Below are 20,066 nucleotides of genomic sequence, written 5' to 3'. Positions count from 1 at the left end.
TATTACACATTTAAGTGCAGGTTCACCTAAAATTAGTCATACCACCAAAGTCCAGGTAATTTGTGATTTTTGAAATCGATTTTTTAACATTTTTAAGGGAAAGGGAGTTCTAAGCATTCCAGCACGTATAACTTCTTCACACATGTCATAGCTCCCCAATATTAGAAGCATCCCTCCATATGCATTCTGGTTCAACCACAGAAACCGAGGGTCAAACAAAGACAGCCAAAAATTCAGTGAAGGACAGACAATGTGTCAGTACCAAGGCAGAATCTACAACCCAAGACTCCAGATTCTCAGGCTATTTCTCCAATAAAGTATCTATATAGCCTGAACAATACAACAGCAGACACTGACATCCTATTCTTCACTGAATATATTCACAATGAAACTACCCCTTTTCTTGTACTTAATTGTAGTGCTTAAAATATTGCTTAAGCGACTTCAAAGCCATGGCCATAAAACAATATGAAGACAATTCTCTTCTTTGGGCTGCCAACATGTGACATCCAGAAGTAATAATTCTACTGCCCCAAATGAAGATCCCCATAATTGTTGAAAGAGGAACCTAAGGAGCAATTCTCAGATCAATAACTGCAATTTGTCCTCAGTTACCTACATGTCAACACAATATTCCAGGTAGTCTAAACTGACAAAGAAAAAGTGCAGAAGAAGCCTGACTACTGTAGTATTCAATATACAGTACTTTCTGCTTGTGTCTCACTCTGCATCACAGCCCTGGTCTTTTACCTGGTTGTCAAGGAAAGAAGATGAGTTAGGTTGTCATGTAGGCGAACAGTCAAGGACCATACCTCAGGAGTATAAGACAAAAGTATTCCTTGGCTCAGCCTTTGTATCAACAGCTGTATTTTTACCTCCGAGAGCAGTCTTTCAGAAGGAATGTGGAAGTAGGCAGGAAAATAGGACGTATTTTAAAAATGACTGTTTTGGGGTACCTGGGTGGCTCAGTCAGTTGAGCACAACTTCAGCTTAGGTGATGATCTCACAGTTCATGAGTTTGAGTCCTTCTTCGGGCTCTGTGCTGACAGCTCAGAGCCTGTAGCCTGCTTCGGATTCTGTGTCTCCCTCTCTCTCTGCCCCTCCCCTGCTCGTTTGTTCTCTCTCTCTCTCAAAATAAACATTAAAAAAAAAAAATCAATGATAAATAAATAAATAAATAAAAATGACTGTTTCATTTTACTAAACCAGTTCACCTATGCTGTAAAAGCATCCTAAGAGCTATTTTAACCTGGAATAATGCAACTCTGGAAAGAAATAATAAAGGAAATAGCCTGCTTTTTTTTTTTTTTTTTTTTTTTTTTTAAAGGCATTTCCACCAAAGCTGTACAAAAGGAAGCCAGAGCAAGACCAGTTCTTGGGGCTGTTTTCTACATTATCATTGTCCTTGCTTTGTGCCTTGACTCACCAAGACAAAATATGGAATAATTGTGCCAAGGAACTACAACACTGTGTTTACTTCAAATAAACCTTTTAGCACATCTGTGGTCACTTTTTCAGGCATCTTATTTAAAAATAAGCCAATATAAATCATATTTGTAAATCTTCACTAAGTTTATACAAATTGGTAATAAAAATGCCTTTTCATCAATAAAGTTTCATTTCAATATTAACTTATGAGAATGAAAAGTTCAGATAAGGTCTACTGCTCCTTGGTTTGAACCTTCAAAGAATTCACTCACATAGAAACACAGTCAACACTTGTAGAGATGAAAAGCCCCAGAGAACTGAGTACAGGCAGTCCTTGACTTACAACTCCTGTGTCTGACAAACACTTCCATGAACAAAAAACCTTCTGTCATTCCCAACTGCCACCTCAATATAAGTGCCCAGCAACAATCATCATGGAAAAAAATCTTGTCTTTTGAACACTTCTGGACTATCACTCCACAGTCTACTCTCAGGATCCTTTAAAAACTTTTCTTTTTACTTATCCTGCACTACATTAAATTTTACCTAACTGGAAGTTTTCTCAGTTAAAAGTGTCCTTTTCAAAATATAGGTATTCTCACAGATGGAATCAGCCGTTTCTGACTTCATGTGACTGTGTTTCTCACACGTAACTAAGATCAGACTCACCAAGGCAAAGGACAGTCAGATTTGCAGGGGTGGATGGAGGAAGACATTTTAAAAAATAGATAAGGCTGATGTGACAGGGGTACACACTAGGGTCAGGGAGCACCAAAAGGAAGCCAGGGAGTTCCGAAAGGTATAAAATGTGCATGCGCTTCTAAGCCATGTAAAGAAGCTGAAGTTGAGCTTGAAAGGAGAGTCCGTGAAAACTCCTCAAGCAAGCAACATGATTCAATTTGCATGTTGTCAAAATGACATTAGAAGGGATTTGGAGGATGGATCGCAGAACAGCGAGACTGGAGGCTAGGTAGAAAGCTACTGTCATAATATAGTCAAGAGAAGGGAGACCTACCAATGCAGTGACAGAAACGGTGCAAAGTGGTAAATGTAGAGAAACAGATGAGAAATACACGGGACATGAATCGACAGGATGTGCAGATAGGAGGAGGAAGAGGAGTAGGGCTTCCAGGTTTCCGGCATGAGCAGATTAATGGCTTGGATGTCTAGTGGATGGTGCGCACATCAACTAAGGGAGGAAATGAAAGAGAAAGAGCAAATTGAGGGCAACTACTATAGTAGCTGTCAATGAGACACATGTTGAGTTTGAAATGCTTGCAGATGTTCCAGGTGGGAAAAAATACTGTGATAAGCACCGGGTTTGCGAATCTCAAAGCTGAGAAGAAAGGTCTGGGTTGGACATTTAAATGCATTTATCCGTAGCTATAAGGACCAGAACATAAATTCCTCCCATGCAGAGACTTCTGTCATTTTGTTTGTGACACACACCTAAAATTATGTCTGCCCACAAGAGTGTATTATGGTCAAGAAATACTTAATGACTGGATGCCAAGGGGAAGGCAGGAGCATGAGAGGAGGAGTAAACCTTACGGAACAGTTTTTTGAAAAATTCACTGGGAAACCACCATTTCTAACACTTGCTAAGAAAGTTAGGATTTCCAAACCCCAAAACAGCAATTTACAAATTATCTTTTGCGAGAAAAAATAACTTGCTAGCAAATTGGGAACGGATCTATAATCTATACCTGGGATCATTCACTGTACACTCCCCATCAGTGTTTGCACTATAAGTGTTACGATCACAGTGTCTATGCAAATATTCCTTTTGAATATTTTAGAATATCTGAAGCTCTACTTGCATTAAAAATGACTGTCTACCTCCAAGTAAACAGGAATGACAGAAAGTGAGAGATATTTGGTTTCTTCTTTGTACAGATTAGCTGCACCTCCAGATGGAAACAGGACTTTCCTATACCATGAGTTCCCAGAGTAAGAGGTAACAACTGGGTTTGTAACCATAGCACATCCATTTGTAAAAACTGTACCTGTTCTGGAAACAATGGGCATCCATTAGGATTTTGATAATCTAGTTCTCTAATAATAGTTATTTAATAATAAATAACTGGGCCAGGTAATTCCCAATAAATTGTAGCCGAGACTGCCAAAGCCTGTATTTGTAAAACTAAGAACCCAAGACAAGACAACTAATAAAACAACACAGCACTACATGTAACAGTTACTGATGCCTTTAGTAAGACAGAGTCTTATTCTCAGAAGTTTCTTAAAAAAGCAGAGAGGAGGTCAAGAAAAACAGTGTGGTGGAAAAGAAACCATTTCAAAGGGCCTTCCTACACATATCTGAAGGTATCCATTCTCTAAGAGACGCTCAACAGTGTCTCCCTTCAAACTGCACTTTATCCACCCAGATGCCTCCCTCACGCTAAGACTTCTGCACGAGGCCAGGGTGGCTCTGCCAAGCTGTGCACGCATCAGGGGCAGCCACGGTACACACATCCTTTCTGTTATGTCAGAGTCTCTGGTATAACGTTCACACACAAAGGATGCTCAGTAAATGTTTGCTGACCAAGCAAGTATGTGGAGAACGAATTAATTAAGCCACCTTATAAAGGACATAAAATTAAACTGTTTTCTAAAGTCAAGATATTTTAGAGAGAGGGCATGTGGGACAACAATTTATAGTGCAAAGACTGCTATTCATGCTTTGATGCTAAAAATAGTTTGTAAGTTTATGGTTAAAAAAAAAAAAAAAGGAGAGCCCCACACAAATATTTGCATGTACAAGAGTGCTCAGAAAACTCCACCTCACACCCACCCAGCTTCAGCTGTGTCTCTGCCGCTTGGCAGGCTGCTTTCAGATCATCTGAGAAAGGCGGAAGGCTGTAGTTTCCCAAGGCCAGGTCTTCCTGGCTGCCCCAGCCATGGTGCAGCTATCCTGACGGGCTACAACACTGGGAGGACAGACTGCTGATAGCGTCCATGGGAGAAGAGTAGACAGCATCCACCAGGAGGGCAGTGATATCTTGGAATAAGTTTTTGCCTGGTGTGTATGTGTTGATCAGTATCTCATTTTATATTCATATCCCCCAAGAGGGAAACCAAAGGTCACGTTAAATGGGCTTTTTTTTTCCCCGTAAGCAATTAACATTGGAATACAACAAGAGAATGTGGTTGGCAACATCATCAATCAAAAAAATAGTAATCATGCCAAACTTCATTCAATTATTAAGCACTTTCTTAGGTGCCAGGCAATGTCCAACAAACAGACAGACATAAGGGTGGAGAAAATGGATACAATACTTTCTTTCAGGAGAGCCAGGATTCTAGCAGAAGAGGCACACACGAAAGAAGAATACAGGGAAAAAAAGTGTAAATTATGCTAAGCGTTAGAAATAAAAAGGATGGGTGTAAAGGACAGAGGACTAAAGGCAAAACCTGGGGTGAATAGGGTCAGGAAGAGTCCCTCTGAGCAGATGACATTTCAGCTCAGTACCAAAGGGCGAGAAAGAGCTCATGATGCAAAGAGCAGGGGAAAGACCACTTCAGGTGGAGGGAAGAGCATGTGTAAGGTAACCACAGTGGCAAAGAACCTGACGTGTCAGACGAAGGAAGGTCCGAGGGCAGGCGCCAGTGAGAGACAGAGGCTAACAGGTGCTGGAGTGAAGAAAGGGAATTGCAAAACCAAGTGCTGTAGCTCACAGGAGACTGAATTTTAATTTGAATATGTGGAGAAGCCATTAAGAGGACTTACATCTGGGAATAATATGATCCAATGCTTATTTTTAAAGGATCACACTGGCTGGGATATAAAGAATACATTGAAAGGGTTCAAGAATGAAAATGGGAAACATGAGTTTTTTCAAGGCAGGGACAGCTGAGGATTTCAAGAGTTTTACCTTTCTACATGTGACACAAGCCTGGACCTCTCATGGGGTCACAGAGCAATATCCTCAGACAGTTTGGGTTTAGGTGGGGACAACGACATGTACACAGCCACTCTAAGAGTACAAAATGAAAAAAGGTCAAAAGCGAATGAATTATAAATAGAGTGACCACACAAGCCAGTTTTCCAGGAAGTCCTGATTCGTGCTTATTGTTCCTAGGTAATTATTAATAGTGCCCTCTTTCACACTCAGAAATGTCCTATATTAGGTGAGAAATTCTGGGGTCACCCTAGTTATAAACAAAGGATTGTGGGAGTTTTGAAAAAAATACATTTAATTCTGAAGGAAAAAATCATAAAAGCTTCAAGCAATAGGCATCTCTGAGGCAGTTGCTGAAAGACAAATGTGACAGTTGGAAAAGGCTGTTCCAAACAAGGTGAACAGCATAAGCACAGCGTGGAGAAAGCACGGGGCTCATGCAAATAACAGCAACCGTAGCTGCAGTGTGGTGTTCATGGAGCGCAGGGGGGTAGGACAGAAACAAGAACAGCAAGCCGGGCACACTCAGTTAGGACCTAACATCTCCTCCTACAGTAATGGGGTGATGTTTCATTTAGTTGGCTCTGGATGTCCCCTGAAATACCTTTAATGAAAGAGTACAACGTCAATGAGTGAAACATTGCTGAACCATCTTATCGAACCACCCGATAAGATGATAAGCATAAATGACCACGGTCAAGAGAGCAGGGAACCGGGAGGTAGAAAGGGCACTTGTAACTTTGAGAGCAAACCTAAGTGGTTTCCCATGCAATTCTGTCTGTCTGGGTCGGGAAGCAGGCTCCAGATGCTGTCTGGAAGATGGAAACCAAATTGCTGAAGGTCTAGCCTGAAGGCAGGCTCAAAGGCAGGAAGGGAAAGAGAAAGATGAGCTGCGAGGTTGGAAGAGGAGGTGGAGAAGAGCAGGATCAGAATCCTGGGGAAAGGTTATTTCAAGTCCACATCCTTCCCTTAAAACAGTGCGGTCTGTCAGTGCGTCTCCTCACTCAACCTGCGGAACCCAGGGAGCAGGGGGCAGATACCCCCATGCGGTTGGCACACATGACTGACTGCACCCCTCCATGCCTCTGTCCGTCCTCCCCCCTGCTCTGTTCACGTGACAAATACAGATTTAGAGTTTTCATATGCAGACGTGAGAAGCAGGTGACGATAAATTTTGCAAGCGGGCTGCTTAACTCTTTAGTATACCACCTTTCAATTAGAAAATAGACTTGTCTGCTTTAAAAAGCTTGACAGCGATCATCTCTATGTTGTACAGGGGAACTCTAGGACGAACTCTGCGTGTTTAACGGAAAGCGTACCAGGGCTGCTTCGCTTTCAAAAAGCACCATTCAACCTTCCAGCAATGCGTGCTGGCCTGTTACCCCGCTTTATATTACACCTGAGCGTCAGGGGCTCTTCTCATCACCTTCATTACTTCTCAGGGAAGCCAAAGGACAGTACTTCTATTTAAAATCCAAAGTTGTTATTAGGGGTCTTACTCGCACAGGGTGGCAGTTTCGTTAGCAACTACTCAGTAGATCATTCGGCACTCAGCTCCAGGGGAACAGCCTGTCTGGCCTCAGAGCACAATCAGTGCATTTAAAACAAATACTACCTACTGTTGACACACCTCGGGCAGCTGTTAAATCCTAAGTGTAGGTTCTGCTACTTAAACAAAAATTCTTCGGAGGACCTTCATTCTGTTTGGTTTCAGGAAGGAAAATATTTCCCTTTGAATTTGTTGAGCCCAAACCAGAAATTCAAGTATAACATTTTATTACACTGAAGCTTTCTTGGTAATGGAGAAAACAGTTAATGGTCTTCAGCCCCCACCAATGCATAGCCAGAATTATCAGATCTCACTCACACTTGCCCCCCAACACCACCAGTTTTTTTAATATGGAGTACTCACACAACTTACAAACCAATGTAGTGCTGAAAACAGAGAAATATGCAGAATGAAAAATGTCCCGTTACCATATGTATAAAAAGCTGCATTATTTGAGGGAGCTGGTAGATTTACAGAGAAGGGAATATAACATAATTGTTCTACCAAAGGGATATTCCAGTACACTCCTACTAAAAAGCAGTCATTTTGAAAACATTAATTTTTTGTAATATAATGTCTATAGCATTTAGAAGAAATATTTCTTTTTGCCAGTTTGGGGAAAAAAAACCTTAACTGGCAAATAAATACACAGAAAATGAATAGATCCTAGTATTGATAAATTATTTTCACACAAGAAGTGGTTTAAAAATTTAAGATTTGTTACCAGTTTTGCAAACAACATAGTATTGTTCCTTTTCCTTTTTCTAAAAATAAGCAATAGGACAAGTCAGTTCACTTGCAAGTCTGATTCTTGGCAGCACGTGCACTGGAGTCACCTGAGGGAGCTGGTGCCACATTCTGGCCCCCACCCAAGGGACTCTGGCTCTACACAGGGGTGATGCCTGGGAATGTGTCTGCTAACAAGACCCCTGGAGCTGTCCCGACATAGGTGGTCCAAAGACCACCCTTCGAGAAACATTATTCTGTATGTTCCCTATCCACACAGCTAATTGCCTCTCAATCTAATTACAGCCAATCTCAGCCACTCAGAACCATCACGAGCAATTAGGACCTGTCCAGGTTTGTATTACATGATTTCAAGACCTATGACACGAGCACTTCCTGAGCAAATGCAGGTGCAGCGGTCACAGAATGACCCGCCACATCTGTGTCCCTGGAGGCAGACGCGAGGGCAAAGTGGCAGCTTCTGCAGAGCTGTGACCAATGACTGCAGGCTGTGTCTCAGCGGGCCACAAGGCAGGGCTCCTAAAAGACACCAGGTGGGCCCTGACAGACTTGCCTGTGTTTGTGAGCCAGAGGACACACATGTCCTCTCCATGTGTGTTTATGAGTACTAGGGTAAGGATGTGCACAGAGCCCTACGTGGGTAAAGACCCAGAGCTCTTGCAAGACTTTCTTATATCTGCTTGACATAGAAAATTTATCAATACTTGCATCAATAGGCAATGCTCTAGGATCATCTAGAACACCAAAAATAGGTTCTTTTAAACATCATTAGGACCCAGCAGTAACTCAAGTACATTAAAACAGCTGGGTTCCCATGGTAAGGCAGGTCTAGTGGGACTGAGGGTTAAGCACAGCAAAGGGTGTGCCATCAGGTCCCCACAGCCCGAGCTTCAGGGACTGTCTAAAAGCAAATATCAGTCCTACTCAAACAGAGCACAGAATTTAGTGCAGTTCTGTCTCAGACAGTATTCACTGAAATGAAATGTTCAAGGGAAAGCTAAAAAGAATGGTAATATTGTATCTATCTTCATATTTAATTAAAAAGATAGCTAACAATACTTCCAAGAGGGAGGTCATTCCTTGTTCAGCACAAGATTCCTCTGTGCAAAACTATTTTCAGAATGGCCAATAAAATAATTTGGCATATCAACACTTACAAAAGCTACCATTTCAGAAATGCTACTGACGCTTTAGCTAACAACTCTGAAGATGAAGTATAAATGACAATCCCACAGCTGGAAGCAGTCATAAAAGAATCAAGAACATCATCCACTGGCAAAGTCCAATCAAATCAACCACCTTCCTCTTCCCTCATTGTGCCCGGAGGCCCCCAAATGCCCTCAACAGAATGGTATCATAGGAAAAGGTTTATAGGAAGGAAAGTTCTCTGCGAGACCTTGTATATAATATCTCAAGGTTCAAGAGATCAGATAATCATTTTCTCCTGCACAGAGAAGAGCAGAGGAAAAGGAAGGATGATGTCCTACAAAAAACTAACAGAGAGTACAAGATGTCAGCAGACTTAAAATAAGAACCTTACGCAGTTATTCACATTTAACAAGAACCACACAAAGGTGAGCCATGGGCAGATGGCTTGGTTTCCAGCCCAGTGAGTGCACATTTGGCTCTCTGGGCAGGATGAGGCAGTCAGCTCTGCCTAGGAGCACACACCGAGTCTTCAAATGCACCTTTGGCTTTTCCTCCTTGGAAAAAGAATTACAAATTGGGCATCAAGACATCCGACAGTTCTCAGGCAACATTTACCACAGAGAGCTGCCTGTGCCTGCCTTAGAGCCCACCCACAATTTCATTTTCAATTAGCAGCTCCTCGAAAGGCAGTAATGAAAGCAGTTGCTAAAGAGCATTCAGATGTCACTGAAAGACTGCAAACCCAAACTGTAAATAGCACATTGTGAGTCGCCTGTCACCACCATCAACTCCCACGGGAATCTCGCAACATGTGGCTATCACAGCCATCTGCTCGGCTCCCCACCACCACCACTGCAAACCACACAGCCACCCACCCACTCCCACCTCCCACTCACTACCTGTCATGTGCAGGCTTGTGTGGAGACGGGAGGGCTGTGAGCGGGATTAGAATGCAGAACGCATGGAGGCTTGTTTCGCATTTTGCAACTAAGATCTGGCCACGTGCGGATAACATCGTATCATCGGAAGAGGGAAAAACTTAAAATTAAATGAACACAAAATGCAGTCTTAAATAAAGAAAGGAAGTCCTATCAGCCCCCAGCAACTATCAGAAGTGTGGTGTAAAGGGAAAACACACTCCCTCGGTCTCCGATCACCCATACCATAGGAATTTATGGTGGACAGAGCTGAAAACCATTTCTCTGGCTTGATCCTTCTTACTCCTCTAACAATATGTAGGATTTAAAAAAATTTTTTTTCTTAATGTTTGTTTATTTTTGAGAGAGACTGGGCATGAGTAGGGGAGGGGCAGAGAGAAAGGGAGAAGCAGAATCCGAAACAAGGTCCAGGCTCTGAGCTGTCAGCACAGAGCCTGGCACGAGGCCCAAACTCACCGACCGAGCCACCCAGATGCCCCACGACATACAGAATTTAAATGGGCCTTTAATAAAGTTCCGTGCATACACACATCTAACATATTCTTACTCTGGGATTTAGAGAGTACCGCTATTGTTTCTTTTTTTTTTTCAATGGAGCCATTTCTATAGGTCTCAGGATCACTCAAGCATTTTTTAAATTGCATGCAGATCCTTTTCCAGTTCAGCCTGTCTTCTCTTTGTAGGTTTTGTTTTATGAGGTGGTAGTCAATGTGCTATGTCCTCTTTTAGTCAATTTTTACCAAATTTTTAATTAAATATTATCTATGTCACTTGGGTTAAGATTTATTCCTGGCCACATCACTCCAAACATCTGTCTCACTGAGGTCAAATGATGCTTATTATCACTCTTACCAACATCCAGGACTGGTGGAATATATCCCAGACAACAAGCTAAGGAGACAGGAGACACAAAACCAGAATTAGAGATCTTAAAAAAAAAAAAAAAAAACAAAAACCTGTCACTGTCTCCAAATGCCCAAATTAAAACAACAACAAAAACATTCATGTAACTTGCTACTGTGTTAGTCCCATGTTTTCCAAATACCTCCAATACAATACACACCTAATTCTGAACAGAGACAAGCCTGGATTGTAGGTTCCTCGAGATATTAAAATCTGACATCTTATCCTTATTTCGAGTTAATCAACATTCCAAGAGCAGTTATAAGCCAGTCTTTCTCCTCCCAACCTTTTATTAGCTGTTTTTATTCCTCTTTCTGTAGTTTAAGCAAAGGGGAAAAAAATAATGTGCAACTTAAATTCATCAGCAGGAAAAACAGAGGATTTTATTTACTATCTCAGTTTGTAACCTTCATGTGACAACACAATTTTTGAAAAAAGCAAATGAAATTCCAAGAACACACTGAACATGAAAGTCCCAAGTATGAAATAAAAACGGTTTAACTGCAGCTCAATGTCTTGACACTAGCTCAATGTACCTCCAGTCATTTAACCACTATAACGAACGTATTTATGAAAGAGGACCTCACGAGGTTCACAGGCCTTTTCATTACCAAAGTATAATCCCTAATTGCATTAGTGTTTCAAATGTTCTGATTTCCAGAAATCGGTAGGCTCTTGAGTCAAGCTGGATAAATACCTGTGTGATTTCAGGCTGGATTTCTACCCAAAACTAATTAGCCGTCTTCCGAAATAGGACTTGAACTGGATCTGTTTAATCAAAGTTGCACGTTATAAATCCTCCTTTGCAAGTTAATTTCTACTAGTAACAATGTCACAAAGCAGTCGTTACACAACCTGAGTCAGTCACACTGAAATAAAGGATCAGCTTCCGAGAGCGAACGCTCTCATCGGGACCGAGCATGGGCAGAGACAGACCGCTCTAGCAGGATGGATGGAAGCACAGCTGATGGCTCGGTCACCTGGGCCCTTCTGTGCCACCAACACAGCCACCTTATTCCACATAAGGCCAACATGCAAAGGCAATACAAAAAGCAGATGCAACCACAACAGCTCTAACTTTAAAGACTCGGCACCGGGATCAATCCCTCTTCTTCCTAGACATCAGAATACATTTTTGGTATCTACAGTGTCAGCTATAAATTCTCCACATAGTCTGATTCCACCATACTAGATTCTCAAAGACAGGACCCAACTTCCACTCCTTACAAGCACCCATATCAACTTGTACAAAGATTTTTAAACCACACAAGCCATTCTCATCAGCAAAGTTAGAGTCTACCTGCTAGGCTCCTGAAATATTCCCAAATCCCTTTACTTCCCTTTCAAATGGTATCCTCCTGTGGCGAGAAGCAATCTCAGTAGGTTGCCTCTTTGTCTCAGAAATCCCATCCTTAGCTGAATGCCTTTTTAGAAACTGAAATTCAGTTATGAGGGAGACTCTGTGGTTTATTTTGATGATCCATTCTGGTATCTGTTTGTTGTAAGAGTTCATATGGCCTAAAAATTCCTCCTAGTTCATTTAAGCCTCTTTCCTCTGGTTCAGTTCCTACTAGAGAGAGAAAAGGCAGGCTAATGGACTAAATGGAAGTACAAGAACACCGATTCTGAGCCAAATCTGAGAGTTCTCCTAACTCCCATTAACTTTTCCTCATTGCTTCTCTATTTTTAAAACTCCTTTGCTCTCTGTGTTTTCAACTACAAAGTAGTAAAATTTTAAATCCTCTGCTGTGGTCTAGAAGTGAGATATACTGAAAGAAAATTCAACGCCCTGGGAAGAGTTACATTTTCCAAAAATGCTTCTGAGGAAGTCCTAAGTTGGCTAGAGGGTTTGGCCGTGGGTCACTTCATTGTGTCCCTTAGCAGTTTCACTGTGACTTAGTCTGGCAGGTAGAGAATCAGGCTCCTTACACAGACAACCTGGGCAGCCTCTGTTCTGGTTTCCCAGGCCCAAGTCTAAGTAAAGAGGGGGACAAAAACTCTACCACACATCTTTACTAGTACTATTTTAAAAGTACTAGTTAAAAACTAAAAGCTAAAACTGTTTAAATATAATGTCTGAATGTTCCCATCATGAGCAAATAGTTCTGTGCAGGATATATATAAGGCTCGGGGGTCAGAAAGACGTGCATTCTTTTGTAAAAGTTAACTTATTCCTCTTTTCCTTTTTAAAACCCCCTTTGGAAATTAAGGAGAATGTTCAAACCTGCCATATAAAAAGGTGCAGCCATTTTAAAAGACAGCTGCCAGCGCAGCATCCTCTACGTGAGTATGTATTTATACTTAACAACATAATCCAACAAGTAAGTTCCACTGGGGTGGTTAAGTGCCAGTTAAAAAGCTTTCTTTTCCCAGTATGAGAAAATACCACAAGAATTGAGGTTTCATAATCAGGCAAGAGAAGGAAAAAGCAGCTTGATTTTAGAACTACGCATCTCTCTTATAAAAGTATATAATTGCACTCTCCTGGTAAAAAGATTAGTTGCCTTCAACGGATTCTCAGAAAAAAAAAAAAAAAATCTTATTATTTCCTCTCCATGAAGGAGTAACATCTTCCCATAATTACAGGAAAGCTGTGCATTAAGGTGCCTGCTCAGGAAGTACCATTTCCTAATAAGATGCAAACCTAATCCACTCTCACCAAGTCAAAAATAAAGACGAAATTCTCACCTCCTACGGCCCTCTTTCCTCTGTAGTTCTTCCGATTATAACTCCCTCAGTAAGAGGCACTAAGCAACAATCCATTAATTTTGAAATTCTCCTCAAGGACATTCTCATCTCAAGGCCCCCTCCCAGTTAAGATGGTCAGATTCAGCTACTTTATCTGGTAGGAGGCAAAGGCAAGGGAAAAAGTAACTGTGATGTGTCCATGCATCTAGCACAACAGGAAAGCAACGTCCAGTACCGTTAGCACAAGCTTTTGAGCATGTGCTGTGGCCCTTACGCACCTGTGTGTGTCATCTTTTACCAATGATCACACAACAGAGAGCACCTGTCTGGGCAACACACACGTAGCCATGCCTCTGCCTCCTACTTTTCTCTTTTAAATGTCTTCACACAATTATCAACTAGAGACTCCGAAGTGAAATACACTCAGACCTCCTGCAGTCTTCCTTTATAGACCTTGAAAACATTATGTGTCTCTGTGTTGTTCATCAATTTAAAGAACCATGGAACTCAGAGAGAGGAGCTTGAGAAATCACCTAGGCCAAACCCCTCACCTTCCAGCAACACACAGTGATTTGTTCAAGGTTTCAAAATAGTACATGTGATTCTAGGAAGACTACAATTGAAAAGTATTAGAGCTTTATTTCAGTTATCAACTTCTGCTTCCCTTCCTACTAGAAACACAACACTCGATTTGGGGAGTATATTTTGGCATCAACACTGAAGATAAGAAAAACACCACTTGTTTTGAAAACTCTTACATTGACCAGAAAGGTACGATTCATTCTTTCCTTCTCCATGATTCATAAGGAGTGAGTCAAAATAATTGCTTTTCAAATATTTTGCCTAAAAGAAGGATAGCTCTGATTTCAAGTGCCATTTTGTACCAGAAGGATGACCATTAGAACCAAAAGCCACCTGAATCTGAGACACACAAGTCCTGGCCTTCTTTGATGATCACACGAGGACAAGGGAGAAAGAAGAATTTTGAGCACAGAGAGTGGAAAAGTCAAATGAAGTCTGGGATTAGAGAGTCAAGGATGAGGAACCAGAGTTTACTGTAGACTCAGGATTAAATTGGTTTCTTGTCTGGAAGGTAGGAAGCCTTCCTCCAACCCTGCTGGGAGGGAGGACCTGGGGGAGTGGTAGTGGTCACACTGCAGCCTCTCTCCAGCGGGAAGAATGACCTTTCTCACATACCTCATACAGAGAAGCGTGGGTTGGGAGCCACATATACCACAGGAATATCACCTTTTATAGACCCTAGCCCTTCCTCCCTCACTCCACTCTTTCCACAAACAATTATTTTTAAAATAAAAAAAAGAAATCTTTATACAAATGTGGTTGCGTTCAAGCTTTCCAGCTCTTTCTCTGCCCTCTGAACTTGGTAGTTTATCATGTTTCTTCTTATGGCTTCATACACCATTTCTATAACCAAAGTCACTCCCTATGACTTAACTACTCACATAGTTCCTAGAAATACTTGTAAGACCCCCTCCAACCTGTGACCTGGAGTTCTCTTTCTCTTCATGCACAATCCTTTTCTCAAACAAAGGAGGCAGAATATACAGGGAAAATAGAGCAATACAAAGAAATCTGGGTCTAAACCCTGGCTCATATCTCATTGTGAGAGGCCTGAGATAAGTCACTTTACCTCTTTGAGATCCAGTTTCCCCATCTGGAAAGTAAACATCTTATCACCCACTACCCGGGGTCATTGTGAGAATGACAGATCACACTCCCTTGTTAATGACTGTAACATGGTATGCATCAGATAAATGTTAATAGTCACTATTACAACACCATTCTGGCATTTCATTTCAGGACACATATGTGCCTTCAGAAAACATTCCCTGTGTGTCAGATGTGGGAACGCTTCCCTGAGATCCTTCTGCGTCCACGCTGACTGACATCCATCACTTTAGATGTTTTCTCGGCAATATACCTCTCTCATTACCCATCAGGCTGAACTGTGACCCCAGCTCTCATTCCAGAGTCTACATCATATTGAGCCTTTTGCTCTTTCCAATCTTTTCACTAAAAATCACCACCAAAAATTCACTCTTGATGCTTTAGAATAATGATTTCCAAACTGGCCTGGCCGTTATCAAATAGGAAATTTCTAAGACCACCAAGTTCTGTGCCTTGCCCCCTAGAGATTAGGTCCTAAGGAGGGGCCAGAAGTGTGTGTTTACTAACACTCATAATATGATTCTAATGATCTGTGAAGCTTTGGAACCACTGTTTTATAAGATCCCGGATTTCTCCCTCTGCAAAGAAACATCTGCAAACTGGAAATTACCTGTTTGGCTTCTAATTAGCAGCACCTGCTCTGTGAACCACATTCCCTTCCTCTGCTTCCTTCAAGTGATAGTCAATCCCACCCAGTGGTCCCGCCAAAAACAAACAAAACACACCCAGGACACAGGTAACTCAGCTGGCACTAAAGCCTCTGGATTTGTGCAGAAAAAAATTGCTATAAACAGCTGCGTTTCTCATTATTAATCTATCTCATGTGGGGATTTCCACAGGCAGAAAGGCTCCCCAAATGCCAAGAGCTATATTTTCTTGTGGATCACTGAAACCTAATTATTAACAGACCAGTAGGCCCTATCACCAGACTTTCATACAATCAGCAGATCACAAAGACAGTCCTGAATTATGGACTATGAGAACAGCTGAAGAACTGAAAGGCAAATTCGTTTCTTCGCCACTGCTCTCCCACATGCCACAATACTTGAGCTGCTCTGGAAAGCAGAAATCTGATGCAAGGCACTGCCTGCGTGTGGACAAACATTTTTAACACCTCAGAACCTTGAAATCCACAATGTATGTGATCACACCTGCCCGTTCCATTGGTCCCAATTATGAAGATCTCTGCCCTGCCAGCCAGTCTGCCCCGCACACCAGTAGCACCAGCATCAAGCTTTGTTGCAGTGAACACATCTGACGACAAGGATACCAACGCTGAAGTTTCAAAAGTAATAAAAACTCTGAGCTTGGCTTGTTTACACAACTCTGAGGGGCAACCCTCCAGCAGCCCAACGAGGACGTCTTCTCCACCTGTCAGGAAGAACCACAGAGGGGCAGGTATCTGAAGCAGGGATCTTCTAGCCACAGAAAAGGACAAACCCACACTTCCTCACCTGTCTGAGTCCCTTCGGCATCTTCTTCCTCTTCCCAAGGTGCTGGCAGAGGTTGCGGTCATTCTCTCGGTCTGAGCTGTAATGATGTGGGTGGCTGAGTCTACTCTTCTTAGAATGAAAGGCCAGGCCGTTAGTAAGTGCTTCTCGTTTCTTCTTGGTCAGAGGGGTCTGGCGTTTCTCCACACGTTCCTGAGGCTTAAGTGCTACATCTTTCTATAGAAAAGAAGAGAAGGAAAGGGAAATGATGGTTACACAGGTGTCTAAGGTCACATCCAAAACACAGGCTAAATGGGGTTATAAGAAGGGAGTGGAGAAAGCAGGAAAGCAGGATATGAGAATACCTAAAACTGAGAAACATGGCTCTCAATTTTTCTGAATCCCTAATGCCACCACAAATAGATCCTTTCTATTCTGGTTGGGCAGAAAAGTCAACAAAGCACAAAGCATCTGTCCATTAAAAGTGATTTCACTGCTTAGTGGCTTTCAGTGTGATTCTCAGCTAGGTCCAGCACACAATGACATTCCCCAAGGAGGCTCAATACACTCACTTTCCAAGTAGGTACGTCAATTATGTTTCAGAAAAGAAGTACTAAGTGCATGCGTGATAAAAAAAAAAAAAAAGAAAAAAAAAAGAAAAAAAAAAGACCGACTATACCAGGCCAGGTGGACATGAGCCAGCAAGAAAGAAACTATCAATTCATATGATTAAAATGTTTCCTTAATGCATTATATATTTTTACCACAAGTTCCTCTGAGCATCCTTAATTCCCAGTTCTCTGCAAAATGTAACAACAATATTATCACCAAGATCTACAGCAACTTTTCATTTATTGTTGTGTGTGGTTGGGCGGGGCGGGTAGAAAGGGTAGGAGAAGGGTAATGGATGTCCTGGAATAGGAAGCAGCATCTGTAGAGCCTAGAGGCGGGCATTTGAGGCCATGAGATCTAGCGAGTTCTGGGCCTGCAGACAGCTCAGAATCTACTGAAATACTAAAAGACCTGGGTCCACGGCCTGACACTGCCATTATTCCTTAGGACACTTGAAGTACTCCACTGGTAGGACATGAGTGAATGTCCTTTGAACCCTGAGAAATGTTGTACACATTAAGCACTGAAATTAAAAGAGATTTAGCACTCAGTCACTTGTAAATGAGTAGACGTGATCCTATTTACACAACAATGCTCCTTCATGGAGCCTCACCTCCTATACAAATAAATTGTTTCCGTGGTCCTAAACAAAGGTACATTAAAACAAACAATAACTAAAAGGGAAGTTTCCCTTTACCTTCTCCTTAAAAATACCTCTCTCTCTCTCTTCCCCTTCCCTTCTCCCACCTCCCCTACCCCTTCCCCCTCTCTCCTCCTTTACAGTCTTCTGTCCCTGGAGAGTTCTCTATCCTACTGCTTCCCAATATCCAGCACTGCCCATTTGAGATACACGCTGTTCCTCAAGCTCTTTCCCCAGATCAGCCAGGGCTGATACTAATAAGTACGGAACCTGGGACCTTTACATCTGCCTCAAAGCCCTACTGTCCACACACACACCCATTTCCTAAAGGACTCTTACCAGGGCTGCCCATTCAGGAAGACCTTTCCTATAATGCAAAGTGCTGCTCTCAAGCCATCACACATTCAACAAGTATTCTGTGTGCACCCAGTCCATACCAAGTACAAACTTAGCATTGTCCTAGAGGCACTGGGTAAACAATCCTGTGTGGAAAAAATGCCCACCTCATGGAGCTTAAAATTTAGGGACAAATACTAATCAAATCACACAAAGATTTCACTGCAAACTGAACTATCTGCTCTAAAGGAAAGAAAAAAGGAGCTAAAATTGGGGGAAATGGTCTCATCCAGCAGAGTGGGTTGGTGCTGAGGAGATGACTACCATTTGACCTAGTTCTCAAAGTCTGAGCAGAGAGAACAGCTTATGCCAAGGCCCTGAGGCAGCTGGCAGCATGACCCCTTAAAAGAATCAGGGCACAGACTAAGTTACCATTCATCTCAGTAACCCCAATGCTTCACATAGAGAGTCAGGCAAATAACAGGTGGTATATATGTTCATGTTTGCTAGATAAATAAGTGAGACAACTGGTTAAACTATCCAAACCTATTAAGCCACAACAGTGAGTTAACAACACCCCAAGCTGGCACTACCACAGAGTGAAGCAAACTAGAAAAGTTCACTGAAACAGGAAACCAAGGAACCTAGCAGGCATCGCTGAAACAAGATCACAGCAAACAGCAAGAAACCCCAGAAGGGTGGGGCGCCTGGGTGGCGCAGTCGGTTAAGCGTCCGACTTCAGCCAGGTCACGATCTTGCGGTCCGTGAGTTCGAGCCCCGCGTCAGGCTCTGGGCTGATGGCTCGGAGCCTGGAGCCTGTTTCCGATTCTGTGTCTCCCTCTCTCTCTGCCCCTCCCCCGTTCATGCTCTGTCTCTCTCTGTCCCAGAAAATAAATAAATGTTAAAAAAAAAAATTTAAAAAAAAAAAAAAAAAAAAAAAAAAGAAACCCCAGAAGGGGTAAAAGGCCTTATCCCTGGAGCAAGAAGACATCAAAAATACCCATCTCATAAGGCAAATGAGTGGCTTCTGGTCTAACTTCTAGCTGCTGTCACTGCAGATGATTTACCCTCTGCCATTGAAGAGGCAGCTCTCCGGGCCAACGAGGATGTGGTGGTCAGTGTTTAGGGGACAAGTTGGGATCGAAGTGATCACATGGGCATTGATTCCACAGTCTCAGAACCTTGTACACTATGCCTAACACATGGTAAGTGTTCAATAAATGTCTGCTGTATTTATTCCTTTCTCCACCGTCCACTACCACAGTCAGCTATGTCAGACATCTGCTCAGCTCAAACTACGCTGCGTTTAACATCACATGCAACCAAAACAGTCAGTTATCATGAAAAGATACTCAGGAATGACGCAATGCTAGCAGAAGCAGCCAGGTGAGTTGCATCGTGGACTGCTTCTAAGCAATGTGCTCAGTTGTACTATTTCTGCTAAGAGTAATGTAGCAACTCCCCACGGGGTCAAAAAAAAAAAAAAAAAAACAAAACACTCCTCTCTTTGTCACACAACCCACCTACTGCCCACATTATATGCATGTAGAGTATCAGATTAATAAACAAATGATACTTAATAATGTATCAACTGCGCTTTTAAAAAAATTATGCCATTCTCTTTGGAGACCAAATCTCCTTTCATACGGAAGGTGCTCCAAAGTATATTGAAAATTATGTGCAATTCCATACAAATGTGAATTAATATTTATGAGAGTATGGTATAATTTTTTCCAAATCCATTTTATTTTCATGTAGCATATTAATCAAGGCATTCTCACCGCACCACAGAATAGCTACACAGAGCAAATGGACCCCATGCCGTGACATTAGCTTGTAAGAGACCTGCCGAAGTCTTAGCAGCAGCAAGTACAATCATCTTAGTTCCAATTAATATTGAGATTTTCAACTCTGGAGGGTGTTGGTGGGGGAAGAGGAGGAGAGAAAGGATCAAAGTGTGTGTAAAGGTGGTGGTTTAAGAGGTAAGAAATCAAGAGTCTTTAAAAGGTTTTTATTATATAAGCAGTTTATATTTCCAAAGATGAGAAATTACCT

At 42.1% G+C, this 20,066-nt stretch overlaps 1 protein-coding gene across 8 annotated transcripts in view; it reads right to left on the bottom strand.

Annotated features, from left to right (window-relative positions):
• The window catches only part of AUTS2 (activator of transcription and developmental regulator AUTS2), a 1,119,695-nt gene that overhangs the window by 825,653 nt on the left and 273,976 nt on the right, over window positions 1-20,066 (bottom strand). For all 8 annotated transcript variants that reach the window (XM_045047808.1, XM_045047811.1, XM_045047810.1 and 5 more), the window contains exon 2: window positions 16,448-16,660. In XM_045047808.1, coding sequence (XP_044903743.1) covers window positions 16,448-16,660 — 213 coding nt within the window. The remainder of the gene's footprint in view (window positions 1-16,447; window positions 16,661-20,066) is intronic.

Source organism: Felis catus, chromosome E3, assembly GCF_018350175.1.
Source record: "Felis catus isolate Fca126 chromosome E3, F.catus_Fca126_mat1.0, whole genome shotgun sequence".
NCBI lineage: Eukaryota > Metazoa > Chordata > Mammalia > Carnivora > Felidae > Felis > Felis catus.
This window is presented reverse-complemented; position numbering and strand designations above follow the sequence as displayed.